The sequence below is a fragment of the Pinus tabuliformis genome, chromosome 4_2 (genome assembly GCF_031772625.1).
Source record: "Pinus tabuliformis cultivar Carrire ecotype Pingquan chromosome 4_2, CPIR1, whole genome shotgun sequence".
NCBI classification, from domain to species: Eukaryota; Viridiplantae; Streptophyta; class Pinopsida; order Pinales; family Pinaceae; genus Pinus; species Pinus tabuliformis.
In genome coordinates, this window is record NC_142304.1 from 872,943,915 (window position 1) to 872,966,459 (window position 22,545).

General features: G+C 41.0%; 1 protein-coding gene across 1 annotated transcript in view; it reads right to left on the minus strand.

Annotated features, from left to right (window-relative positions):
* LOC149172466 (poly(A)-specific ribonuclease PARN-like) overlaps window positions 1-22,172 on the minus strand; it is a gene marked incomplete at its 5' end in the record, with an annotated part of 76,623 nt that extends 54,451 nt beyond the window's left edge. The window contains one exon of the mRNA XM_089426331.1: window positions 21,691-22,172. Coding sequence (XP_089282457.1) covers window positions 21,691-22,172 — 482 coding nt within the window. The remainder of the gene's footprint in view (window positions 1-21,690) is intronic.
* Between the last annotated feature and the right edge of the window lie 373 nt (window positions 22,173-22,545).

Genomic DNA, 22,545 nt, shown 5'->3' on the forward strand with positions numbered 1-22,545 from the left:
GGGGAGGGCTTCAATATGATGGAGTGGTCAACAAACAAAGATAGTGGTGTTGACAATGTTCTTTCAAATTTGGAGAAGTGGACATGGTCTAAATGTAAGGCTTCTTTACAAGTGTTTGATCGTAACTATATAAATAGGGATTTGGATTATGGGGCTTAGTTCACGTAGTCCTACTTTAGTGAAGCCATTGATAGCATTCAAGTGCAACAAGAATGATTCTATGGGGATTGATTCTCTCTAGAAAACTTTGGCCAATGGATGTGTTGATGCATACCACAGTATCTAATCACCTACCTATTCTAACTACAATCTCGCTTAAGCAATAAGTTATTTTTTCTCCATTGGTAAATCTCAAGTTGCATGTTTCAAACTTGGAATTTCTTGACTTTAAAGCTTTAGTCCATCCAGTGTAGACTCTTTCCCCTTAGCCACAAGGGGGCATTGAATGGTTGATTTCGTGGGATGTAGCTCTTTGTCATAAGGTCAAGTTCATGCAAATCCAGCGATGGTTGATTACTTGTAAGCGGAGGTGGGAATTGAAGAAGGCTCGAAAACAATGTGAGGAGGTTTAAGTATTCTTGGAGGAGGATTTGCACAACCCCTCTCTCCAAGAAGAAGAAACATGGTGGGAGATGGTTGTACAAAGAGAGTATATTGCCAAGGATGCTAGAGTTCGTGAACACCTACAATTGGTCAATAAAGGTGATATAGACTCTAAATTCTATCTTGAAATTTCCAACACAAAGTTTATGTTGATTGCATACTTGACCTTCAATAGGAGGATACGTCATTAAAAAGAAGACACCATCAGGATCATAGAACTATTTGCTGCAATTTTCAACACATTTTTCTACCTTATCTGCTCTCTGACTCTGTCTTAAGCTTGACAAGCCTGCTATTGAGGGATTCCAAAGAAGGTTAGTTTGGCGAATAAGAACTAGTTGGAAGTTTTGCTCTCTAAGGAGGAACTCTTTGAAGCCTTTCCTCTGTTAAGAATGTAAGTCACCAAGCATTGATGGTTTGTCTTTTCAACTTTTCAAGGCAACGTGGGATATTGCTGGTAGTGACCTTCCCTCCATGACCAATGAGGACCTCTTTTAGTACCTTAACAACCTCTCTTGATTAAGGAGTTATGAAGATGATCCCAAAGAATAGATCCATGACCCTTATTTGGCTTCCTTTCAAAGGGAGACTATTTCAGCTTCTAGTCTTTCTCTTATCTTGGAGCTTTCTTCCAATTCCTTGTTGAGTGTTTCTTTAATCTTCTTTGCTTCTTCTAATTTTGTTTTCAGATTGATGATGATCTTTTCAGAGTCCTCAGATTGTTCTTTTAATTTACTTAGTCCCCTTTTCAATTTCGTGACATTTTTCTTTTTTGCCTTCAAATCATCAAGAGCACTTATCAATTCGCCTTTCAAGTCAACTTCTCCTTCCACATTTTCTTCATCCTCAAAGACATCTTCATTTTCAAAAGCCATAAACAATACATGTTTTGAATCACTGTCGCTATCACTATCACTGTCAGACGCATAATTGTCTTCCTTAGTAGAAGCTTTTCTTAGGCATTTTTTTTACTTTGTTTCTCGTTCCCCTTTTGATTTTTCTTTTTCTTGGGAGCTTCATCTTCTTCATCGTTGTCATATAGTTTTGCATAGGGACATTTTGAAGCAAAATGACCAATTCTTCCACAACTAAAACATTTTAAAGAGAACTTACCTTTGTACTTGCCAGTTCCTCTCTTGACTTTCCTTGCGAGGTTTGCTTCTTCTTCATCTGAGTCCTCGTTGTTACTTTGGCTGGACTTATGTTTTGGTTCTTGCTTGTCTTCCTTGAGGCCTTGAATGTTGCTTTGCTTGTAAATTAGAATCTCATGTAGCTCATCCATGCTAAGATTGTCCAAGTCTAATCTATCTTATAGGACATAAACTTTAGGATTAAATCTTACTAGAAGAGATCTTAGAACCTTTGCATAATAGTCTTTTTATTTGTTGGTTTTCCCAATCCTTCCAAGGCATTTGTTACTTCATCTACATGATGAAAATAAGATGCAATATTCTCGTCTTCTCTCATCTTAAGTTGCTCAAAATGTTCTACAAAATGGAAGTTTTGCTTCTTTGACCTTTGAATCTCTTTCATACATGTTTTGAAGCTTGCCCCAAAGCTCTTGAGTTGTTTTACATCCCAACACTTTAACATAGACAGATTCAAAGAGTCCACTTATAATGGCATTCTTGGCTTTGGCATCATTCTCAACAAGTTTCTTACCTCTTTCATCTATTGGAGAAGAGAATGGTGCAATGTAACCATTTTCAACAGCATCCCAAATTTCATATCCATGTGCAAGTAGATATACTTGCATCCTTCCACTCCATAGTGCATAGTTATGCCCATTAAACAAAGGAACTCCATTCTTGGTGTGCTCCATAATCTCCCTTCAACGGTTAGACTGATTGTACAGGACATGCTCTAATACCAACTGTTGGAAATACTAAGAGGGGGCTGAATCAATATTTCACTTACAATTAGTTAATTTATCATTTCAGAGCATTAATTATCTTCAGCATAAACATATATCAATAGAGCACAAAATCAAGACAGTAGACAAAAAAATTAGGTGGAAACCCTTTTGGGAGAAAAACCACCGAACGCTTCTCTAATAATTTATAAGTACATCAATGCTTCAGCTCCAACTGAAAAGGGGAGCCCCAACTCCCTAGTACTCTAGAAAAGTGTTCAAGTTTTATTAGGCAACTCCAACTCCTGAAAGGATGCTCCTACACCCTGTTTTACAAGCACGCAGTTGAAGGATGCTTCAATGCCTTACAAGCAAAAACTTGTCCTTGCACCACCCTACCACCTTGAAGTATTTCCAAGCTCCAACCTGAAGGTGACTTCAACCACCTGCCTAGCACCCCCCTAAAAATGATAATGAATTCGACACATTATTGTGGGCTCTCGTACTAGGGACAATGACTCATTTACAATGAATAGACTTTCGCCAAACTATTGTGGGCTCTCGTACCACAGACAATGGCCCACTTACAATGAATTATACGACAATAAAACTTCAATGGTGAAGCTCCTTACAATTGCCCTTACACTACAAAAACCCTTACTTCAAAATCCTTCCTGCAAAAATAGTAAGAAACCATTACCAAACATGAATCAAATTGTTCTTCTTTCCAAACAACTATAACATATAATACCAGTGAAGTGTTAAACTGTTGTACCTTGTTAAATGATTTCGTGGGAATGTCGTAAAGCAGAGAATGCCAAAACCCTCACTGTAAGTGCAAAACTTTTAGTGATGAAATTGTGTAACCTTTACTACCATATCTGGAAGAGGCCCTAACTATTGTATGATGAAACTCTTACTGCCTTCTTCAGAATGATAAAGTACTACAACAGAGGTAACTTGTGAAGATAGTCTATTGCTTGTCTCATCTCTTTAACACCAGCGTTGACTTGATGGATAATCAGCCATTCAAGCATACCAAGATACTTCCCATTGTAGAACTCCAAGTGAAATAAACCAAAAGAAAATAGGCTTGTTCGAAGAGTGTACCTCAGGATTGCTTTAGGAGATGCTGTTCTTAAAATAGATCTTGTTCCTCCAATTCTCCAATGCACGGATCACAAGTACAAAAGTCAACTGAACTAGATGCATAGACAGTAGGTGTAATTTCATATATATGCTCAAGGGAACTTCGTTGGTCAAGTAGCACACTTAAGCCTCGGAATCAAGTGAAATCAGCCATCAACATTCCTTACTATTGTCGAGGTGATTGAGTAGATGTCAGACTTGTAAATTTTTCAAATAGCAATTAGGGCTTGGATCCTCACTGAACTAGAGCTAGAACAATGTGAAATACTTAAAGAGAAAACTAGTTGCAAGAAGGAGATATGTCAAGGATCAAAGTAATAGTTCTTGGGCTGAAATATTCAATGCTAATCTTAGGGGCTGTAATTATTATCAAACCTTACAGGGTGGAGAAATAATCATTATTTGCTTCAATAATATTGAATCTTCAAGGGTCCAAACTGTGCAAGAGAAAAACACAAGTAGATAAACCCTCAACAAAATTGTTCCGTCGTTGGTGCAGTAGTTGCAAGATGTTAATATCAATCCAACGAAATTATCTTAAGATGTAATGCTCCACCTGCAAGAATATAAGGCCAACGAATCCCTTCTCTGCCCAAAGAATCCCTGAAACAATAAAAAATACTCCTGCAATGTAGACCGCATGGTACTTCAGAAGCAACAAGACAAGACCGCAAGTCTTAAGGTTTTTAGGCTTCTAATCAAAGGCTTCTTTGTTGCTTTAGATAACAAGCCCTTACACACAGAGCCGAGAATTCTTCGTTGGTATAGAGATCAGAATGTGTGCCCTAGTGAGGGTTGAAACCACAGAGATGAAACACAGAGGTTTGCAAACAAAACTGCACTTGTATTTTCTTCGTTGGTCCTGCATAAACTTATACAAATGAAACCCTTTATCCCAAGATTTTTAACCAAAACCCTTCAATTTATCTTGCGTCCTTATTATGTCTTCAGGACTCCTTAAGGCCGAGATAGTCAAAACTTTTGGTCACACAAAGATATGTGTTTTAATCATACTTTGGGAGGGAGATCTTCTTCCCTTATATACTTTTTTGTTAATTTTAGTTAACAATGGTATGTTCTTGCTTAGCACAATTTACTTCAATGTTCCTTAGCAGCCCAATAGCAATTTCCAATTTCCAATAGCAATCACATTAACAATAAAAGCATATAGAACATGAAACAAAATGCAGAAGACAAGCCAAGACAAGAGGACACCACATTTGGCGGATGCCAGGGAAAAACCCCAATGTGGAGAAAACCTTTTGATCGAATTTTCTTATTATTTTATCAAATGTTTAGCAGAGAGAGAGTACAAAAGTCAAATTGACTTGCCCAATTCAAAGTCAAAACAACCCAATAAATTTATGCAGTCAACCGCAATCAAACTTCAACCCTAACCAGAAAGTCAATGTTGGTCAAAACAGCAATAAATTATCCTCAAAACAGTGAGGTCTTCCTAGTCAAACTCGGCGTCCAACAATGGTCAAATTCAACCCAAAGCAGTCACAAAATCTGCAGCCAAACTTGGTCAATCGTGCAGTCAACCTGTAATTTGGGTCTGCGGTCAAAGTGCACATAATGCCTCGGTTTCTATTCCAAAAGATGTGGCCAGTTGAGACAGAAATAACCCTAGAAAATCTAAGTCAAATGATGCCTGGAAGGTCACGGTCAACGTTGGTCAAACTGCAAAATTCCTTGTGATTTTCGGCCCTGAAATTCAGTTTGAAATTTCGTCCTCCTTGATCCACACGTGTGAGAGAGAAGAGTGCCCAATGTTGTACGAACCAATGAGAGAAGGTGAGAGAATGTGTAAGTGATGAAGATGCCAAATAAGGTGAGAGGACACTTGTATTTATACAATTCAATGAGGGTGAAGACTCATGTCCATTGGGATTCATGAACCTACATGATAATGTAGCCGACCTAAACAAATTGAACATGAGTGGGCATAAATTCAAAATCATACTTTTGCTTGTCCAAATGAGATGATCTTTATATCAATCTTGGTCCTCTCGAAAAGAGGAATCTCATGCCATCATCATCTCCATCAAAAGAGTTGTCACGACTCCCAAGGCGGAATTTGGCCCTAGTTGCCAATTTTAACACTCCCTGTCAACTAGGGAGAATTCCACCTGCCAATCCATCCATCATCATCAAACATCATGCCATCTTGTTGTCATGAACCATCTCTATATCTCATCTCTGCTATGTTGAACACTAATATGAATAATGAAGAAGAATTGATTGAGAGTGAGTCACAAGACCTTACCAATCTCCACTGACAAAAGTCAATCTAGCAGTAGAACGTCAATCAACCTTGATCCCAGATCAAGTGGTTGAACACCATGCATCCTAAACAAAGGGAGTACGGCAGTACACGATGCGTCCATCGGTAGTGCTATGGTCCCTATCCACTTTTCCCAACTCATTGGCCAGATGAGAGGTACTTCCCATGAGTCCTGGACTACATGGGTAGGATGTATGTTGGGGCATCAGCAGGAGAAGGTGAACCACTCATCCTGCTCATATGCCATAGGAGAAGGTGAACCACTCATCCTATACATATGTCAATCATAGGGGAAGGTGAACCACTCACCCTACACACATGTCAACCATCATGGGGTATCACAAGGGAAGGTGAACCACTCACCCTGTATATAATGCACCAATAGGGAAAGGTGAACCACTCACCCTATGGTCGCTCATAGCTCCAAGAAGTACCCCAAGCCCCCAGGAGCTCCCAAAGCTCAATGTCCAACTGAAGCGGGACCCTCATGCGAGGGTCTTTCCACGACTCCAAGTCTCTCTCGGAAGGCTAGGAATTTGACCTTCCCCAAGGGCTTCGTGAGTATATCTGCAACCTACTCATCAGTCCTGATGTGTTGTAGCCTTATTGCTCCGCATTGTACCATATCCAAGATAAAGTGGTACCTGATATCAATGTGCTTGGATCGGTCGTGGAACACGGGATTCTCTAAAAGGAGAATCCCACTCTGGCTGTCGCAGAAGATCACAGTGGTATCCAGCACATGCTCAAATAGCTCACTGAAGAGCTTCCTCAACCAAACAGCTTCACAACAAGCCATACTAGTTGCAATGTATTCGTCCTTGGCGTTGCTTAGTGCAACCGATTTCTGCTTCCTGCTCATCCAAGAAATTGAAGCAGAATCCCACTCTTGTTGTCGCAGAAGATCACGGTGGTATCCAGCACGTGCTCAAATAGCTCACTGAAGAGCTTCCTCAACCAAACAGCTTCACAACAGGCCATACTAGTTTCAATGTATTCGTCCTTGGCGTTGCTTAGTGCAACCGATTTCTGCTTCCTGCTCATCCAAGAAATTGAAGTAGACCCTAATGAGAAGCAACATCCAGATGTGCTCTTACGATCCACCACATTGCCAACCCAGTCAGCATTTGTATATCCATGCAGCCTCAAATTCCAGACAATGTATCTTAGTCCATAATTGATTGTGCCCCGAAGATATCTCAAGAGATTCTTAGCAGCAATCCAATGTATGTGATGAGGCTCGTCCATAAATTGACTCAACGTATTCACAGCGAAGCATATGTTAGGACAGGAGTTTACCAAGAACATAAGGGCCCCCACAAGTTGTCTATATTCGGAAGGGTTTGCCAATTCGGGCCCAACAGCACTTCCACATAGCTTCTTGAAGTTGAGTTCCATTGAAGTAGACACAGACTTGCAATCCACCATCCCATATTTCTCGAGCAGCTTCACAATGTATTTTCCTTGAGAAAGGAAAAATCTTACCTGGCTTTTGCTAGACCTCCAGGCCTAGGAAGTAGTGCAATAAACCTAGGTCCTTCATCTCGAATTCGAAAGCCAACTCCTTCTTGCATTGATAAATGAGAGGGTCTGCACCTGTGAAAAAGAGATCATCTACATAAAGGACCAGAATGAGAAGCATGTCATTTTCAACCTTGAAATATAAATTAGGATCAACTTCACTCCTTGTAAATCCCAGCTTCATAAGATAGTTATCAATCCTCCCATACCAAGCCCTGGGGGCTTGCTTCAACCCAGAGAGGGATTTCTTCAACCTGCACACGTGTGTCCTTCGATCTTGTACTTCAAACCCCAAAGGTTGTTTCAAGTAGACTTCCTCCTTAAGCAAGCCATGCAAGAAAGTAGTCTTAACATCCATTTGGTGTAGGCTCCATCCTTAAGAGGCAGCGAGAGCAATAATCGAACTGTTAAAATTGGCAACTAGGGCCAAACTCCATGTGGGTCATCTTATTTATGGCAGCTGATATTTTTCTTGGACTCCTCTCATCGAGAGGTGTAGGATTGATCTAAAGATCATCCGATTCCGATAAGTATTCATGGATATATGAATTCATCAATGTCGGCTAGCAACTAAACTACCCGCACTTGTGCTCCACGTTTTGGTATAAATACAAGTGCCTTGCAAGTCATTTGTACACACAACTCTCTTGAGATTTCTTCTTCTCCACTTGTTTTGGGTTTTAGTGGAAAGAAGAATCTATAAGGGAAAAATGCAGTCCTAGAGGATGATGCCCTAGCCGCAAGAGGTGGTCTAATCGCAGTCCAAGAGAGGAGATCTGGGCACAGTAAAGAGGCTCCTTCACAGCGTAAAACTGCTCCTATACGCTGCCCTAATCTACCCTAATACGCTACCTAAAGGATGCCCTAATCCGCTGTCATGAGGAGGCCTTAAATGTGCCCTAGCCGCAGATCTAAGGAAGGGTTACAGCGGACGCAAAATGTGCCCTAGCCACAGGTATCATCACAGCAAAAGAGACTTCTAACACAGACCTAAATCACAGTCATCTTAGCTAGCTATTAGGCCGAGTTTGAGGGCTAAACGCATGATGATTGTGACATGTTTTGAGGACCGAATGTTGTTGTGCTAGGCCGCAGGCCATAGCACCACAACTAGGCTTGCGTAGGGCAGCAAAGGGCTATCATATGCCCTAAGGCAGTAACGCAGCTAGGGAGGGGTTCTATTAAGGTATGTCGTAGTCCTTCAAAGGCTGTTTGGAAGTCTGTTGGAGAATCGAAGGCTACAACCATATGAAAGTTTGAGCAGCAAGTTTGATGTTGCTATGTGAAAATAGGTAGGACTGTCTTAACATGAAAGTTGTCCACCTAGTATTAGAATGACTTCCAGTGCAGCATATAGAGAATCCTCTTAACAGTGAACTATGCAAGAAATGATAAGATATGACAGTGTTGAAGCAGCATGGTGTGGAATGCTGCTACAGCATGACAGATATCATAAAGAAGTGTGGTGCAACATGTTGTGTGCTTGGTAACAAAGTGCAGCACTGTGATAAAGGAGTGCCAGCATGATGAAGGCAACATGGTGCAGTATGGAGCAGCAATAGTAGAGCATGGTAATGATGAACATATGGCAGCAGCAAGAACATATGACAGCAGCAAGAAGGTATTGCAGCAACAGAATGATGAGGTGTTGCAGCATGCATTTGGGTGCAGCATAGTGCAATGAAGAGCTCAGCATAGTGCAGCATGATGAGACAGAACAATGATGGGACTGCCATGTCCAACGTTGCAGGAAGCGCCCCCCCCCCCCGGATCCTAGGCCGGAATCGCGCTCCGTACGGAAGCGTTCCGGAAGCGCCCCAGGAAGCGCGATTCCAAAAAATCCGAAGCGCGATTCCGTTTTTTTAAAACGATTCCTGGTTTTTAGGAAGCGTGGGCCCCGAAGCGCGCTTCGGATGGCGCTTCGGGCCTCCGAAGTGCCACGCTTCGGGCCCGGAAGCGTGCGCTTCACGCAGCGCTTCGGAGCGCTTCCGAAAAAACCGCACGGGAAAGGGAAAATACATAATTTTTTTTAATTTTTTTTTAAAGTTAACTTAACTTAGCAATGAGGGGGTGGGTTAGGGTGAGTTTAGGGTGAGTTTAGGGTGAGGAATGAAAAGAATAAAGCCCCCATTCATTCCTCATTTTCTCACTTTGAGTTTATGAGAGTTGGAGAAGAGAAGAGAGGAGAGGAGAAGAGAAGAGAAGAAAGGAGAGGAGAAGAGAGGAGAGCTTGGAGGAGTGAAGAAGGAGGAGCTAGGAGAAGGAGGAGGAGCTTGGAGCAAGAGCTTGGAGGACTTCATCTACAAGAGCTAAAGAGGTAAGTTCAAACCCCAAACTCCCTTGTTTTTTTGAAAAAAAATTTGTATTTTTCTCCTCCCTCTCCTACTCTTTCCCATTGTTTCTACTTGCTCCTTTATTTACAGGTTGTCCACCACCTATATCCATATTCCAAGATGGTGTTCTTTTGGCTTCTATGTATCATTCCACTCTTGGTTTTAATGATGGCAAGGGTGAAGAATAGAAGGGAAGAAACAGAAGAGGACATTGGTGATGGTCCTAATAGTAGTGACCCAATGTATGATGAGGAGGAAGGGTTTGAAGAGGAAGGGGATGAACTTGAAGGGGACACTGAAGCACAAGATGGGAAAGGTACATCAACACCCTTGTGGAACTATGTGACCAAACTTGATGGGGGAAAGGGTGGTGGATCTTACAAATTTGTGTGCCCTCATGGTTGTCATGGAGGAAAACCATATTGTGGTTCATATACCCGTCTGAGGAGGCATCTTTGTGGGGTGCTGGACAGTGATGAAAAAAAGGGTTCTGTGGGGGTACAAATTTGCCCAAACATTTCAACTGAAGAAAGAAGAAAATACATCCAAATAGAGATGGCTGCACAACAAAAAAACAAGAAACCAAAAACTCATTCTGAATCAAGTGCAACCTCTAAATTTGGTAGTTGCTCATCTCCTCATGGTACTTCTGCAACCTCTGGAGGTAGAAGAACAATAGGGGATTTCCTTAATGTTGCTGGGAGGGATGATGTGGATGGAAAGATAGTCCGTTTTCTTTGTGCTTGCGGTGTACCATTCAATGTGCTTCGCTCTCCCTATTGGCATGACATGGTAAAGGGCATCAATGAAGCCCCAAAAGGATACAAGGCCCCCAACTATGAGAAAGCTAGAACAGTGTTATTAGAAAGAGAAAAAGCTAAGGTTCAAAGAGCTTTGACACGTTTTACAAATGAGTGGGTGGATTCTGGGGTATCCATTGTATCAGATGGGTGGACAAATATTAGAAACCAACATTTGATAAATGTTCTTGATGTTTCTTCTAGTGGTGCAGTATTTATTGCATGTCATGACTCCTCCTCCATCAGTGCAACTGCACAAAACATTGCAGATCTCCTATTGAAATCAATCAAAGATGTTGGTCCGAATAATGTGGTTCAAGTGATCACAGATAATGCAGCAAATTGTAAGGCAGCAGGAAAAATTATTGAGCGTACTCATCCAAACATCTTTTGGTCTAGGTGCCTGGTTCACACATTGAACCTTTTGATGCATGATATTGTGAAACACAAAGATTGTGGGTGGATTGCTGAGGTTTACAGGAAAGGGAAGCAGCTCATTAAATTCATCACAGGGCATACAAGGGTAAACTACTTCTATGGCACTTACTCCAAGTTGCAATTGCTTAAAATTGCAAAGACAAGATTTGCTAGTTATTACCTCACCTTTAGGCGGCTAGTGAAGGTGAGACAAGCTTTAACTAATCTGGTGTGTGCTGAAACATGGGATGAAATTAACACTGACACAGATGGTGCTAATGCAGTCAAGGACACTGTTCTTGACAGTTACTTTTGGTCACAGGTTAAATATATTTTGCAATTCACCAAACCAATTTATTACATGATCAAGTTTGCAGATTCAGATCGACCAGTAATTGGGGAGGTGTATGAGCAAATGGATAGCATGTTGGGGCAGATTAAAGACATTGTTGAGCCTAGAGATACCACCTTGTACAATTATATTCGTGTAGAGGTGCAAAACCGATGGGAAATGCTAAATATTCCATTGCATGCATTAGCATATGTTTTGACACCTAAATACTATCATCCATCATGGCTTTCAACACCAGCACCTGGGGGGGGAAGCAGGAGAAAACCACACCAAGATCAAGAGGTTCACCAAAAATATATGGCTGCATTGAGTAAATTAATCCCTGATGAGGAGGAGGCTGCATTGGTACGGAGACAGGTGAGCAACTATACGCTCAACACTGGTCCATTTGGGAGCATGCATGCAATTAGAGATCGAGAGACTTTTTCTGCTCTTGAGTGGTGGAACATGCATGGAGGGGGTACTCCACTTCTACAGAGTTTGGCATTGCGGGTGCTATCACAGGTGGTAAACACTTCTTCTGCAGAGAGGTGTTGGAGCTCTTATTCTTTCATCCACAGTGTTAAAAGGAACAGGTTGAGTTTAGACCGGGCAGAGAGCTTGGTTTATGTTCATTACAACTTGCGATTGTTGTCCCATTACTGTGAAGATGCAAAGTCTAATAAAGACTTGTTGATTTGGGACAAGAATCCAGAGGAGCCCAATTTGGAGGATGGAGTGTTGCGACTAGAGCAATTAGAGGATTCTCTTTTCCAGGTATGTCCATTGTGGTATGAATTTTCCAATTTTCCCTTATAAAGCATTTCTCTAATTCATGTTTTTAATTTTTTTGTTAACTAGTGCTTTTTTTTTGCATGAATTTTTTGAGCGATTCTAGGATGATGATGACCGTGTTGATATGCCACCACCCCCATCTGGTCCCTTGGTTCCTAGGTTCCATGGTTCAACACCAACAGCAGGGGGTTCTTCTTCATCAGTTTCAGTGCCACGACTTCCACAGGCACCATCTTCTTCATTGCCACCACGTGGAGGCCCGCCACCACGTTCTATTCGTGGTGGAAGGAGGAGAGATTAGTAGATATATTCACAATCTACTACTTTTTGTCATAGATTACTCATTAGACTTGTAGACTTGTGAATTTGAATTTTGAACCTTTTTGGCTTGGCGGTGACCAAGTGACATATTTTGTAAACATTATTATTTGAATTTTGGACATGACAAATGTTGACAGTTGCTCACTTGCTAGATAAATCATAATATGCTCTATGTTTTATGTTTTATAATATGCTTAAATGTTTTATGTTTTATAATATGCTTAAAAATTTGATGTATGTTTGTAATAGCTAGAATATAGATGATTGTTGTACATACTAGTAACTACAATGGAATCATGGATGCCATATCTATCTTGATTTATGCAAAAATATGCATGTTTTCATGTCTTCTACAATTAATTTGGTATTTGGGATGTTTGTTTTGAGTATAAATGCAAAAAAATATAAAATATATATATATATATAGCAGACGCTTCCGCGGACGCTTCGCTTCCTAGATTTTTGGAAAATGACGCTTGACGCTTCCGCGCTCCCGCTTCGTGCAACATTGGCCATGTCATTGTGCACCAATGGCACAATGGGACAGCAAGCATGGACAACATGGTTCAACCATGGCACATGGGACAACAGTGCAGCGTTAGGTGCAGCAGCCATGAGGTCCAGCATTGTGATGATGGGTGCAGCACGGTGAGGTGCAACACGATGATAGGTGAAGGAGTCACCTTGGAAAATTAGTTGAAGCAGCATGTCTTCAACTGATCTCATGTAACATCTTCTTAGAGATGATCTATGCTCTTATCTAGATAAGTCAAAGTGTTGACTTCTGTTGTAAATGTACTATCTCTCTCTCTCTACTAAACTATTGAAGAACATATACGAAGAATTGATCAAGGGTTTCCCCACATTGAGGTTTGCCCATGGTTAGCACCACATCTTGTGTCCTCTTGTCTTGGCTTGTCTTCTGCGATTTATGTTTATGTTCTATCTGCAATTTACTTTAATGCTGATGTGATTGCTAATCTGGAAAAGATATTGAGCTAACTGTGAAAATTGAAATAAATTGCTCTAAGCATAGAACATACCTAAACTTAACATGGTATCAGAGGTGAGGTGAAGACAAAGCCCAAGCCCAAGCCCAAGCCCAAGCAAGAGTGAAAGAGCAATCACCGAAGACAGTTGGGAAAGGACAAAAGGATCAATGGATTTCTCATCCCTCTTCAAATTCACCAAGGGTGAAGTCGAAGCAGAGAATATTATCAGAATGGCGCAGCAGAAGTTTCCGATGGCCTAAAGATCACTTCAATGAGAAGTCTGGATCTAAGGGTGGAAAGAAAGACCGATGCCTTGTTTGCAATAAGTTCGGCCATTATTTGAAGGAGTGTCTGAATGGCAGGAACAAATAACTTGATGATGATAACAATCATTCCAGGGACATCTTCAATGATCAGAGGAATAACTGGTAATGCAAGTCATCAAGGAAATGGTTGACTCTTCAGAGAAAGCAAGGAACCCCAGGTATGAAGAATCAAATGTTGTTTTTAATAAAATAAAGAAGTATTATCTTGTATTGGTCCTCTCCTTCAAATTTTGTGGGAATCTGGCTTATTGATTATAGTGCTTCAAGGCACTTCATCGAATAGAAGGGTGCTCTCTCGAATTTGGTAAGAGATGGAAACAATCATGGGATTATACTTGAAACCGATGCCACCTATCCTGGAAAGGAAGTAGGAAATGTTACCCCTCAATTGAATGAGGGTAACTCGATTCATTTACAAAATCTCTTTTATGTACCTGATCGCAAGAAGAACCTGGTGTCCATTTCGGCAATGGAAGTCAAAGGTTTCAGGGTGGCATCCATTGATCGAAAGGTACGAGTTTGAAAATAGAATTTTCAAAGATGGTTTTTCTCATGGGTTCAGGGTTTGCAATTTGTATCAAGTTGCAAGATGGTCCATTGGGGATCATGTCAATTGACATATCTCATCTATAACACCGGAGATCTACTTATAGGGCCCTACCCGATGTGAGTCAAATGGTGACAGGGATGCATGAATTCAAAAAGAGCATGAAGGTACATGTCTGAGATGTACCGAATGAAAATCTTACAAGGGGACCATTCCCCTTATGTAGTAGGTCCACAGGTTTGGAAACACCCAAGGAGTTTGAGATTCATGATCAAGAATCTCATGTATACAGGTGGAAGAAAGCCCTCTATGGCTTGAAGCAAAACACCCTGGGCATAGTATGAGAGGATTGATAGTTGTCTGATGAAGCTAAGATTCACTAGGAGTGAAACTGATCCAAACCATTGCTCGAAGGTTGTGGATAATAGACCTCTCATACCGACACCTTCTAAGGACGACCTATTTCTAACAGGTGCAGACCCTCTCATTTGCAGAAGTAAGAGGGAGTTGGATTTCGGATGTGGAATGGTAAACTGCAAGCCCGTGACTACCTCGAGGATCTTAACTTTCAAGAAGTTATATGGTAGTGATGCCAGACCAGATTTGGGAAATGCCTCTAAGTTTCATAAACTCATTCACATTGATGTTCTTGGTGAACTTCCATCCAGACATATGTTTTGCAATTAGCATGATGAGCTCATATACGGTTGAGCCTCATTGGATTGGTGCCAAGAATCTTTTGAGATATCTTCGAGGCACAATCTCTCATGAATTGAGATACACTACCGAAAATGTGAAGTTGCATGATTATTCGAATGTTGACTAGGCAGGCAGTATGGAGGATCGCAAGAGCACTTATGAGTGTTGGTTCTCTTTGGATTCTACTTCGATATCATGGATGAGCAGGAAGCAGAAGTTGGTTGCTATAAGCACCGCCGAGACCGAATACATAGCTACGAGTATGATCTCGTATGAAGCTACCTGGTTGTGGAAGCTCTTCAGTGAGTTGTTTGTACACATGATGGATACCACCGTGATCTTCTGTGTCAACCAGGGGGGGATTTGATTGTTGAGGAATCTCGTATTCTATGATTGCTCCAGCAGATAGACATCAAATACTACCTTATCAGGGATATGGTACGTCGATGAGCGAGGAGGCTCCATCGCATTGAGACTGATGTACAAGTCGCAGACATTCTGTCAAAGCCCTAGGGAAAGGTCAAATTTGTGACTTTCCCGAACGACTTGGAGTCGTTGAGAGACCCTCTTATGAGGGTCCTGCATGTTGCATGCATTGAGCTCTAGGAGCTCCAGGGGGCTCGGGGTACTACCGAAGCAACACGCGACCATAGGGCGACTCACCCTCCCTAATGGTGCACTGTGTACAGGGTGAATAGCTCAGCCTTCCCCTGTGATACCCCGAGGCGACTTAGGGACAGGATGATTGGTTCTTTTGTTGAGGCATCCTACCCATGCAGTCTAGGACTCATGGGAACTACCTCTCATCTGATCAATGAGCAGGGAAATGGGGTTAGGGACCATAGTAGTACTATCGATGGACGCATCATTGTATTTATCATACTCCCTACGCTAGGATGTCCTCCATTGTTCTGAGATCAATGTAACTGATTTGGGATCAATATGAGTGGTTTGAGACACTCTCTTGTGATATTGATCTGGGATCAATAAAACTGACTTCGGGTCAGTAGAGAATGGTATGAGACATTCTCGATCAATTCTTCTTATTCATGGTTAAGCAGAGCAAAGCAGAGCAGGGCACTGATGGCAGAGATAGTACAGTCTGGCAGATGGATCGGCGGATGGAGTTCTCCCTAGTTGAAAGGAAGTGTTAAAATTGGCACCTAAGGCCAAACTCCATGTGGGTCATCTTATTTATGTCAGCTGATATTTTTCTTGGACTCCTCTCATCGAGAGGTGTTGGATTGATCTAAAGATCATCCGATTCTGATAAGTATTCATGGAGATATGAATTTATTTGTGTTATGGGACAATTAGTCAAGGTTGGCCAGCAACTAAACTGCCCCCACTTGTGCTCCACGTTTTGGTATAAATACAAGTGCCTTGCAAGTCATTTGTACACAACTCTCTTGAGATTTCTTCTTCTCGACTTGTTTTGGGTTTTAGTGGAAAGAAGAATCTCTAAGGGAAAAACGTCGTCCTAGAGGATGATGCCCTAAACGCAGTCCTAGAGGATGATTCCCTAGTAGCAAGAGGTGGTTTAACCGCAGTCCAAGAGAGGAGATTTGGCCACAGTAAAGAGGCTCCTTCACAACCTAAACCTGCTCCTATAAGCTGCCCTAATCTACCCTAATACGCTGCCTAAAGGATGCCCTAATCCGTTGTCATGAGGAGGCCTTAAATGTGCCCTAGCTACAGATCTAAGAAAGGGTTACAGCTGATGCAAAATGTGCCCTAGCCGCAGGTATCATCATAGCAAAAGAGACTTCTAACGCAAACCTAAATCGCAGTCATCTTAGCTAGCTGTTAGGCCGAGTTTGAGGGCTAAACGCATGATGATTGTGACATGTTTTGAGGACCGAATGTTGTTGTGCTAGGCTGCAAGCCATAGCACCACAGCTAGGCTTGCGTAGGGCAGCAAAGGGTTGTCATATGCCCTAAGGCAGCAACGCAGTTAGGGATGGTTCTATTAAGGTATGTCGAAGTCCTTCAAAGGTTGTTTGGAAGTCTGTTGGAGAATCGAAGGCTACAACCATATGAAAGTTTGAGCAGCAAGTTTGATGTTGCTATGTGAGGATAGGTAGGATTGTCTTAACATGAAGGTTGTCCACCTAGTATTAGAATGACTTCCAATGCAGCATATAGAGAATCCTCTTAACAGTGAACTATGCAGCAAATGATAAGATATGACAGTGTTGGAGCAGCATGGTGTGGAACACTGCTACAGCATGACAGACATCATAAAGAAGTGTAGTGCAACATGTTGTGTGCTTGGTAACAAAGTGCAACACTGTGATAAAAGGAGTGGCAGCATGATGAAGGCAACATGGTGCAGTATGGAGCAGCAATAGTACAGCATGGTAATGATGAACATATGGCAGCAGCAAGAACATATGGCAGTAGCAAGAACATATTGCAGCTTGCATTTGGGTGCAGCATAGTGCAATGAAGAGCTCAACATAGTGCTGCATGATGAGACAGAACAATGATGGGACTGCCATGTCATTGTGCACCAATGGCACAATGGGACAGCAAGCATGGACAACATGGTTCAACCATGGCACATGGGACAGCAGTGTAGCATTAGGTGCAGCAGTCATGAGGTCCAACATTGTGATGATGAGTGCAGCACGGTGAGGTGCAGCATGATGATGAGATGCAACACGATGATAAGTGAAGGAGTCACCTTGGAAAATCAGTTGAAGCAGCATGTATTCAACTGATCTCATGTATCATCTTCTTAGAGATGATCTATGCTCTTATCTAGATAAGTCAAAGTGTTGACTTGTGATGTAAATGTACTATCTCTCTCTCTCTCTGCTGAACTATTGAAGAACATATACGAAGAATTGATCAAGGGTTCCCCACATTGGGGTTTGTCCCTCGCTAGCGCCACATCTTGTGTCCTCTTGTCTTGGCTTGTCTTCTGCGATTTATGTTTATGTTCTATCTGCAATTTACTTTAATGCTGATGTGATTGCTAATCTGGAAAAGATATTGAGCTAACTATGAAACTTGAAATAAATTACTCTCAGCATAGAACATACCTAAACTTAACAGGAACGAATAGTGGTATATCAAGCAACTGGTGCAAATATCTTGCCATACTCCACTCATTCCTTGTGAGAGAAGTCTCGAGCAATGAACCTAGCTTTATATTTTCAGCTCTCCCATCAGCTCCATGTTTGATTTTGTAAAGCCATTTAGATGCAAACACAAACTTTTCCTTTGGCCTAAGAACCATGTCCCAAACACCATTCTTCATGATTGATTCGTATTCTTCATTCATCGCATCCTTCCAGACTTGGTGCTTTACGGCTTCTTCGAATGTACATGGCTCAGATTGAACAATAGTACTCATAGCAACAACGTACCCTTGATACTTATTTGGCTTCTTACTTTCATGAAATGTCCCTCTTGGAGCAACACGTCCTTTAGCATCTTCGAGAGTATCCTTAAGCCACAAAGTTCTTTTTCTTGAGATAGAGGAATCACCAGGTGGTGGATCAATGGGATCCATCGGGCCTTCAACATCAGGCATAGATTCATCTGCCAAAGGTTCAATTTGTTTATTTGCAGCATCATCATTCTCTTTTCGTAGAATGGGGAGATCTTTGGCTTTCCCAAGGATAGTGTATTCATCGAATGTAACATCATGGCTTACTTCCACATCTAGTTGACCAGGCACATAGATTCTATATGCCTTTGAATTTTCACTGTAGCCCACAAATGTTCTTTTCTTGTACTTTTTTTTTGCAACAGCAGGTGCATTTGAAGGAGGCTCCACCACTCTTCCCTTTACATAGTCCATTGCATCATGCTCTTCCAAAGTCATATTCCATGCATGATAGTCAGATTTGTCCTTGAGCTTATCCTCATATTTGAAGTAGGATGTAGAAGCCATTGAAGCTAGACCAAGATTCTTGTCTAACAGTTTTCCTTAGTGATTGCTTTTCTCTCTCTTGATTGGCCTTTGTCTTCACCTGGGCTCTAATACCATGTTAATTTTAGTTAGCAATGGTATGTTTAATGCTTAGCACAATTTACTTCAATGTTCCTTAGTTGCCCAAAAACAATTTCCAATTTCCAATAGCAATCACAATAATCACATTGATAGTAAAAGCAGATAGAACATGAAACAAAATGCAAAAAAAAGCCAAGACAAGAGGACATCAAATTTGGCAGATGCCAGGGAAAAACCCCAATGTGCGGAAAACATTTTGTTCGAATTTTCTTATTATTATATCAAATGTTTAGCTGAGAGAGAGTACAAAAGTTAAATTGACTTGCCCAATTCAAAGTCAAAACAGCCCTGTAAATTTTTGGAATCAAACTTCAGCCCTAACCAAAAAGTCAACATTGGTCAAAATAGCAATAAATTATCCTCAAAACAACTCGGTCTTCCCAGTCAAACTCGGCCTCCAACGTCGGTCAAATTCAACACAAAACAGTCACAAAATCTGCAATCAAACTTGGTCAACCCTACGGTCGACCTGTAATTTGGGTCTGCGATCAAAGTGCATAGAATGCCTCGATTTATGTGCCAAAAGATGTGGCGTGCTGAGACATAAGTAACCATATAAAATCGAAGTCAAATGATGCCTGGAAAGTCACAGTCAACACTGGTCAAACTACAAAATTCCTTGTGATTTTCAGCCCTGTAATTTAGTCTGAAATTTCGTCCTCCTCGATCCACACGTGTGAGAGAGAAGAGTGCCCAATGTTGTACGAATCAATGAGAGAAGGAGAGAGAATGTGTGAGTGATGAAGATGCCAAATGAGGTGAGAGGACACTTGTATTTATACAAGTCGACGAGGGTGAAGAGTCGTATCTATCGGGCTTCATGAGCCCACATGATGATGTGGCCGACCTAAACAAATTGAACACAAGTGGGCATAAATTCAAAATCATACTTCTGTTTGTCCAAATGAGATGATCTTTATATCAAACTTGGTCCTCTCGAAAAGAGGAATCTAATGCAATCATCATCTCCATCAAAAGAGTTGTCCCAAGGTGGAATTTGGCCCTTCAATTTATCATGCCTCCTTGTTATGTCTTCGGGACTCCTTAAGGTCGATATTTTCAGAGCTTTTGGTCACACAAAGATATGTGTTTTAATCATGCTTTGGGAGGGAGATCTTCTTCCCTTATATACTTTTTGATTTTGGAGGTAAAATCACAATTGAAATTCAAACATAATGGAGGGAAAAACCCCTTTGAGGGTATTTTGAATTTTAAATTCAAAAGACCCAAAACCCCCTTTTTGAAATTGACTTTTTTTGGTCAACGAGTATTAATAAACCCCTCTTAACATTGTAGCCTTTGGACCACCGAATAATTAAAATGCAACTGCCATGTCCTGTTAGCTATAAGAATTATTTCCTTGGATCATGCACGATAAACAAGGCTTTTCACTTGGAGTTATGGACCAAGATCAAGGGTCATTATATTTAAAAATTCATATCTTCATAACCATGCAAGCCCACAAGACATGTCATATACCATTGAAAGCAGAATGACGAGGAGAGTATGTAGAAAATCCACGAAATTCTGCAACTACTAATATGAGCAATTTGAAACTAATTTTTTTCATATAGACACAAAATTTCTCGACCAATTTCGTGGCGGAACAAAAACATAAATAAATACACACCACACAATTCAACAACACATTTTTTCTAGGGAACCAAACTGAGAAAACCCTCTGCTTGTTTGAGAATTTTATTGATAGAATATTGAGCAATAGATCTCTTACAATACAACTTTGTTTCAATAGAAACCAATTTGATTTCCTCTGCTTGTACTAAGTTGAAACACCTACAAGACCCTGATCTCCTTTCCTTCTCCTTTGTGCAATCCTAGAGGCCTATTTCCTAGCGCAAATCCTCCTAAATACTAGTGCATAGGCTGCTCCTATTTAATAGGAATTTCCTCCTATTTCCTAGCGCAATTCCCAAGGAAAATTGCTCTCTACCAACTCACATACAAGCTCCTTCTTGTTCCGCTCTCTCACAAGCTCACACACAATACTTGTGCTCAAGAAGAATGATTACAATTGTGCCTTTGCTCATCCTAATAAGCAATTCAAATGGCTAAATCTGGTCAATTATATTTTAGGAATCAAAATTGGTGATTGAGTTGTAAACTGAGTTGAACCAGAGTCACACAACTCGGACTTATCAACAACAAAGTGGTGTCAACTTGGCATCCAAGAACACTCAAAAATAACTTGGCTTATTACAAAATCAGGGAACATATAGTCAAAAAATCAGCAAGCACAAACTCGACTAGACTCCGCAAACTTATGCACCAAACCCGAGTCTAACCCATTTTGACCAGTAGTTTTGATGAAGTTTTGACTTGATGCACCGGCTCAGAAAGCCAAGTCGACTTGGGAGTACTTTGCAGAGCTATAGAGAGTACTGTTTCTGTGAGCAGATAGACACCACTTGGGCTGGATTCTAAGCTGGAGGAAATCCATTCTTGGTGGTACAGACACTTGGACACTTGTGCATGTTTTTTTAAGCATTTCCAAAAATAATAATAATAATAACCTTCAGTCCAAGTGGATGTTGCGGCCAATGATTTTACAGGCTCGGGGTTTAGGCCTCAAATGTCAGACATTAAAAAAACAATATGAATAACAGCAGCAAACATTTATAAGTCACGTTAACGCTAAATTATCAATTCATTGTTGTATTCAAAAAACAACTTACGGAAATGCAATAATTTTGGAGTCCGACGCCCATTTGAAGGGGCACACTGCAAACTGTAGCAGCTGGAACTTCTCGGCATTGTCTTTTGCCTTATAATAGGCAGTCTCCGAGGTGTCGAAGGGTAATATTCGGTGCCATGGGGCTCCATGGGAGCCCGTGGACTGTAGAGAAACGGATATAAAGTCCGCATTTCGAATGTCTTCAATCACCTGCTCAATGGCGGGCCCGAGATTCGACTTCGTAACCTGCTTGAATCCCCATCGTTTGCTAGTCTGACTGCCTGCCCATGTGTCTCTGAAAAAAATGCCGCCTGTGAATGCAGAGAACCTGAGAATATTTTGTTTGTTGCATTTTGCATCGGAGTCATCAGATTCGAGGTTCTCCAACTCTGGAATTCGGAAAACAAGTTTCTCAGCAGAAATCAAAATCAAAAGCCGTGAAATCCTGAACCCTAATACCGGCCGCCCATGTTCCGACAATAATAAACATGATAATCACGTAATTTACTCACATTTTCTATATAGTACCGTATGGTTGTGATTTTGTGCAATAACCACCGTTCGCAAATCATGGGGAAGTGAGTGGAGCTTATTTGGAATTTTATTGGGCAGGGTTTTTGGTTGAGTTATATAAATTTTTTATAATAGTTTAATTTTATAGATATAAGTTTTTTAAATTAATCATATAGTTAAGATTCGGTCAATATTTCGAACTAACTAATTGGTAAAAATGACTGAAAGCAGATATATATTTCACACACAAAAGTGTATGCGCTCAACACACACATTACATTGAAAAAATACTCTAATATATAGATTTTTTATCTAACTTATTCTTAATTTAGAAGGAGAGGTT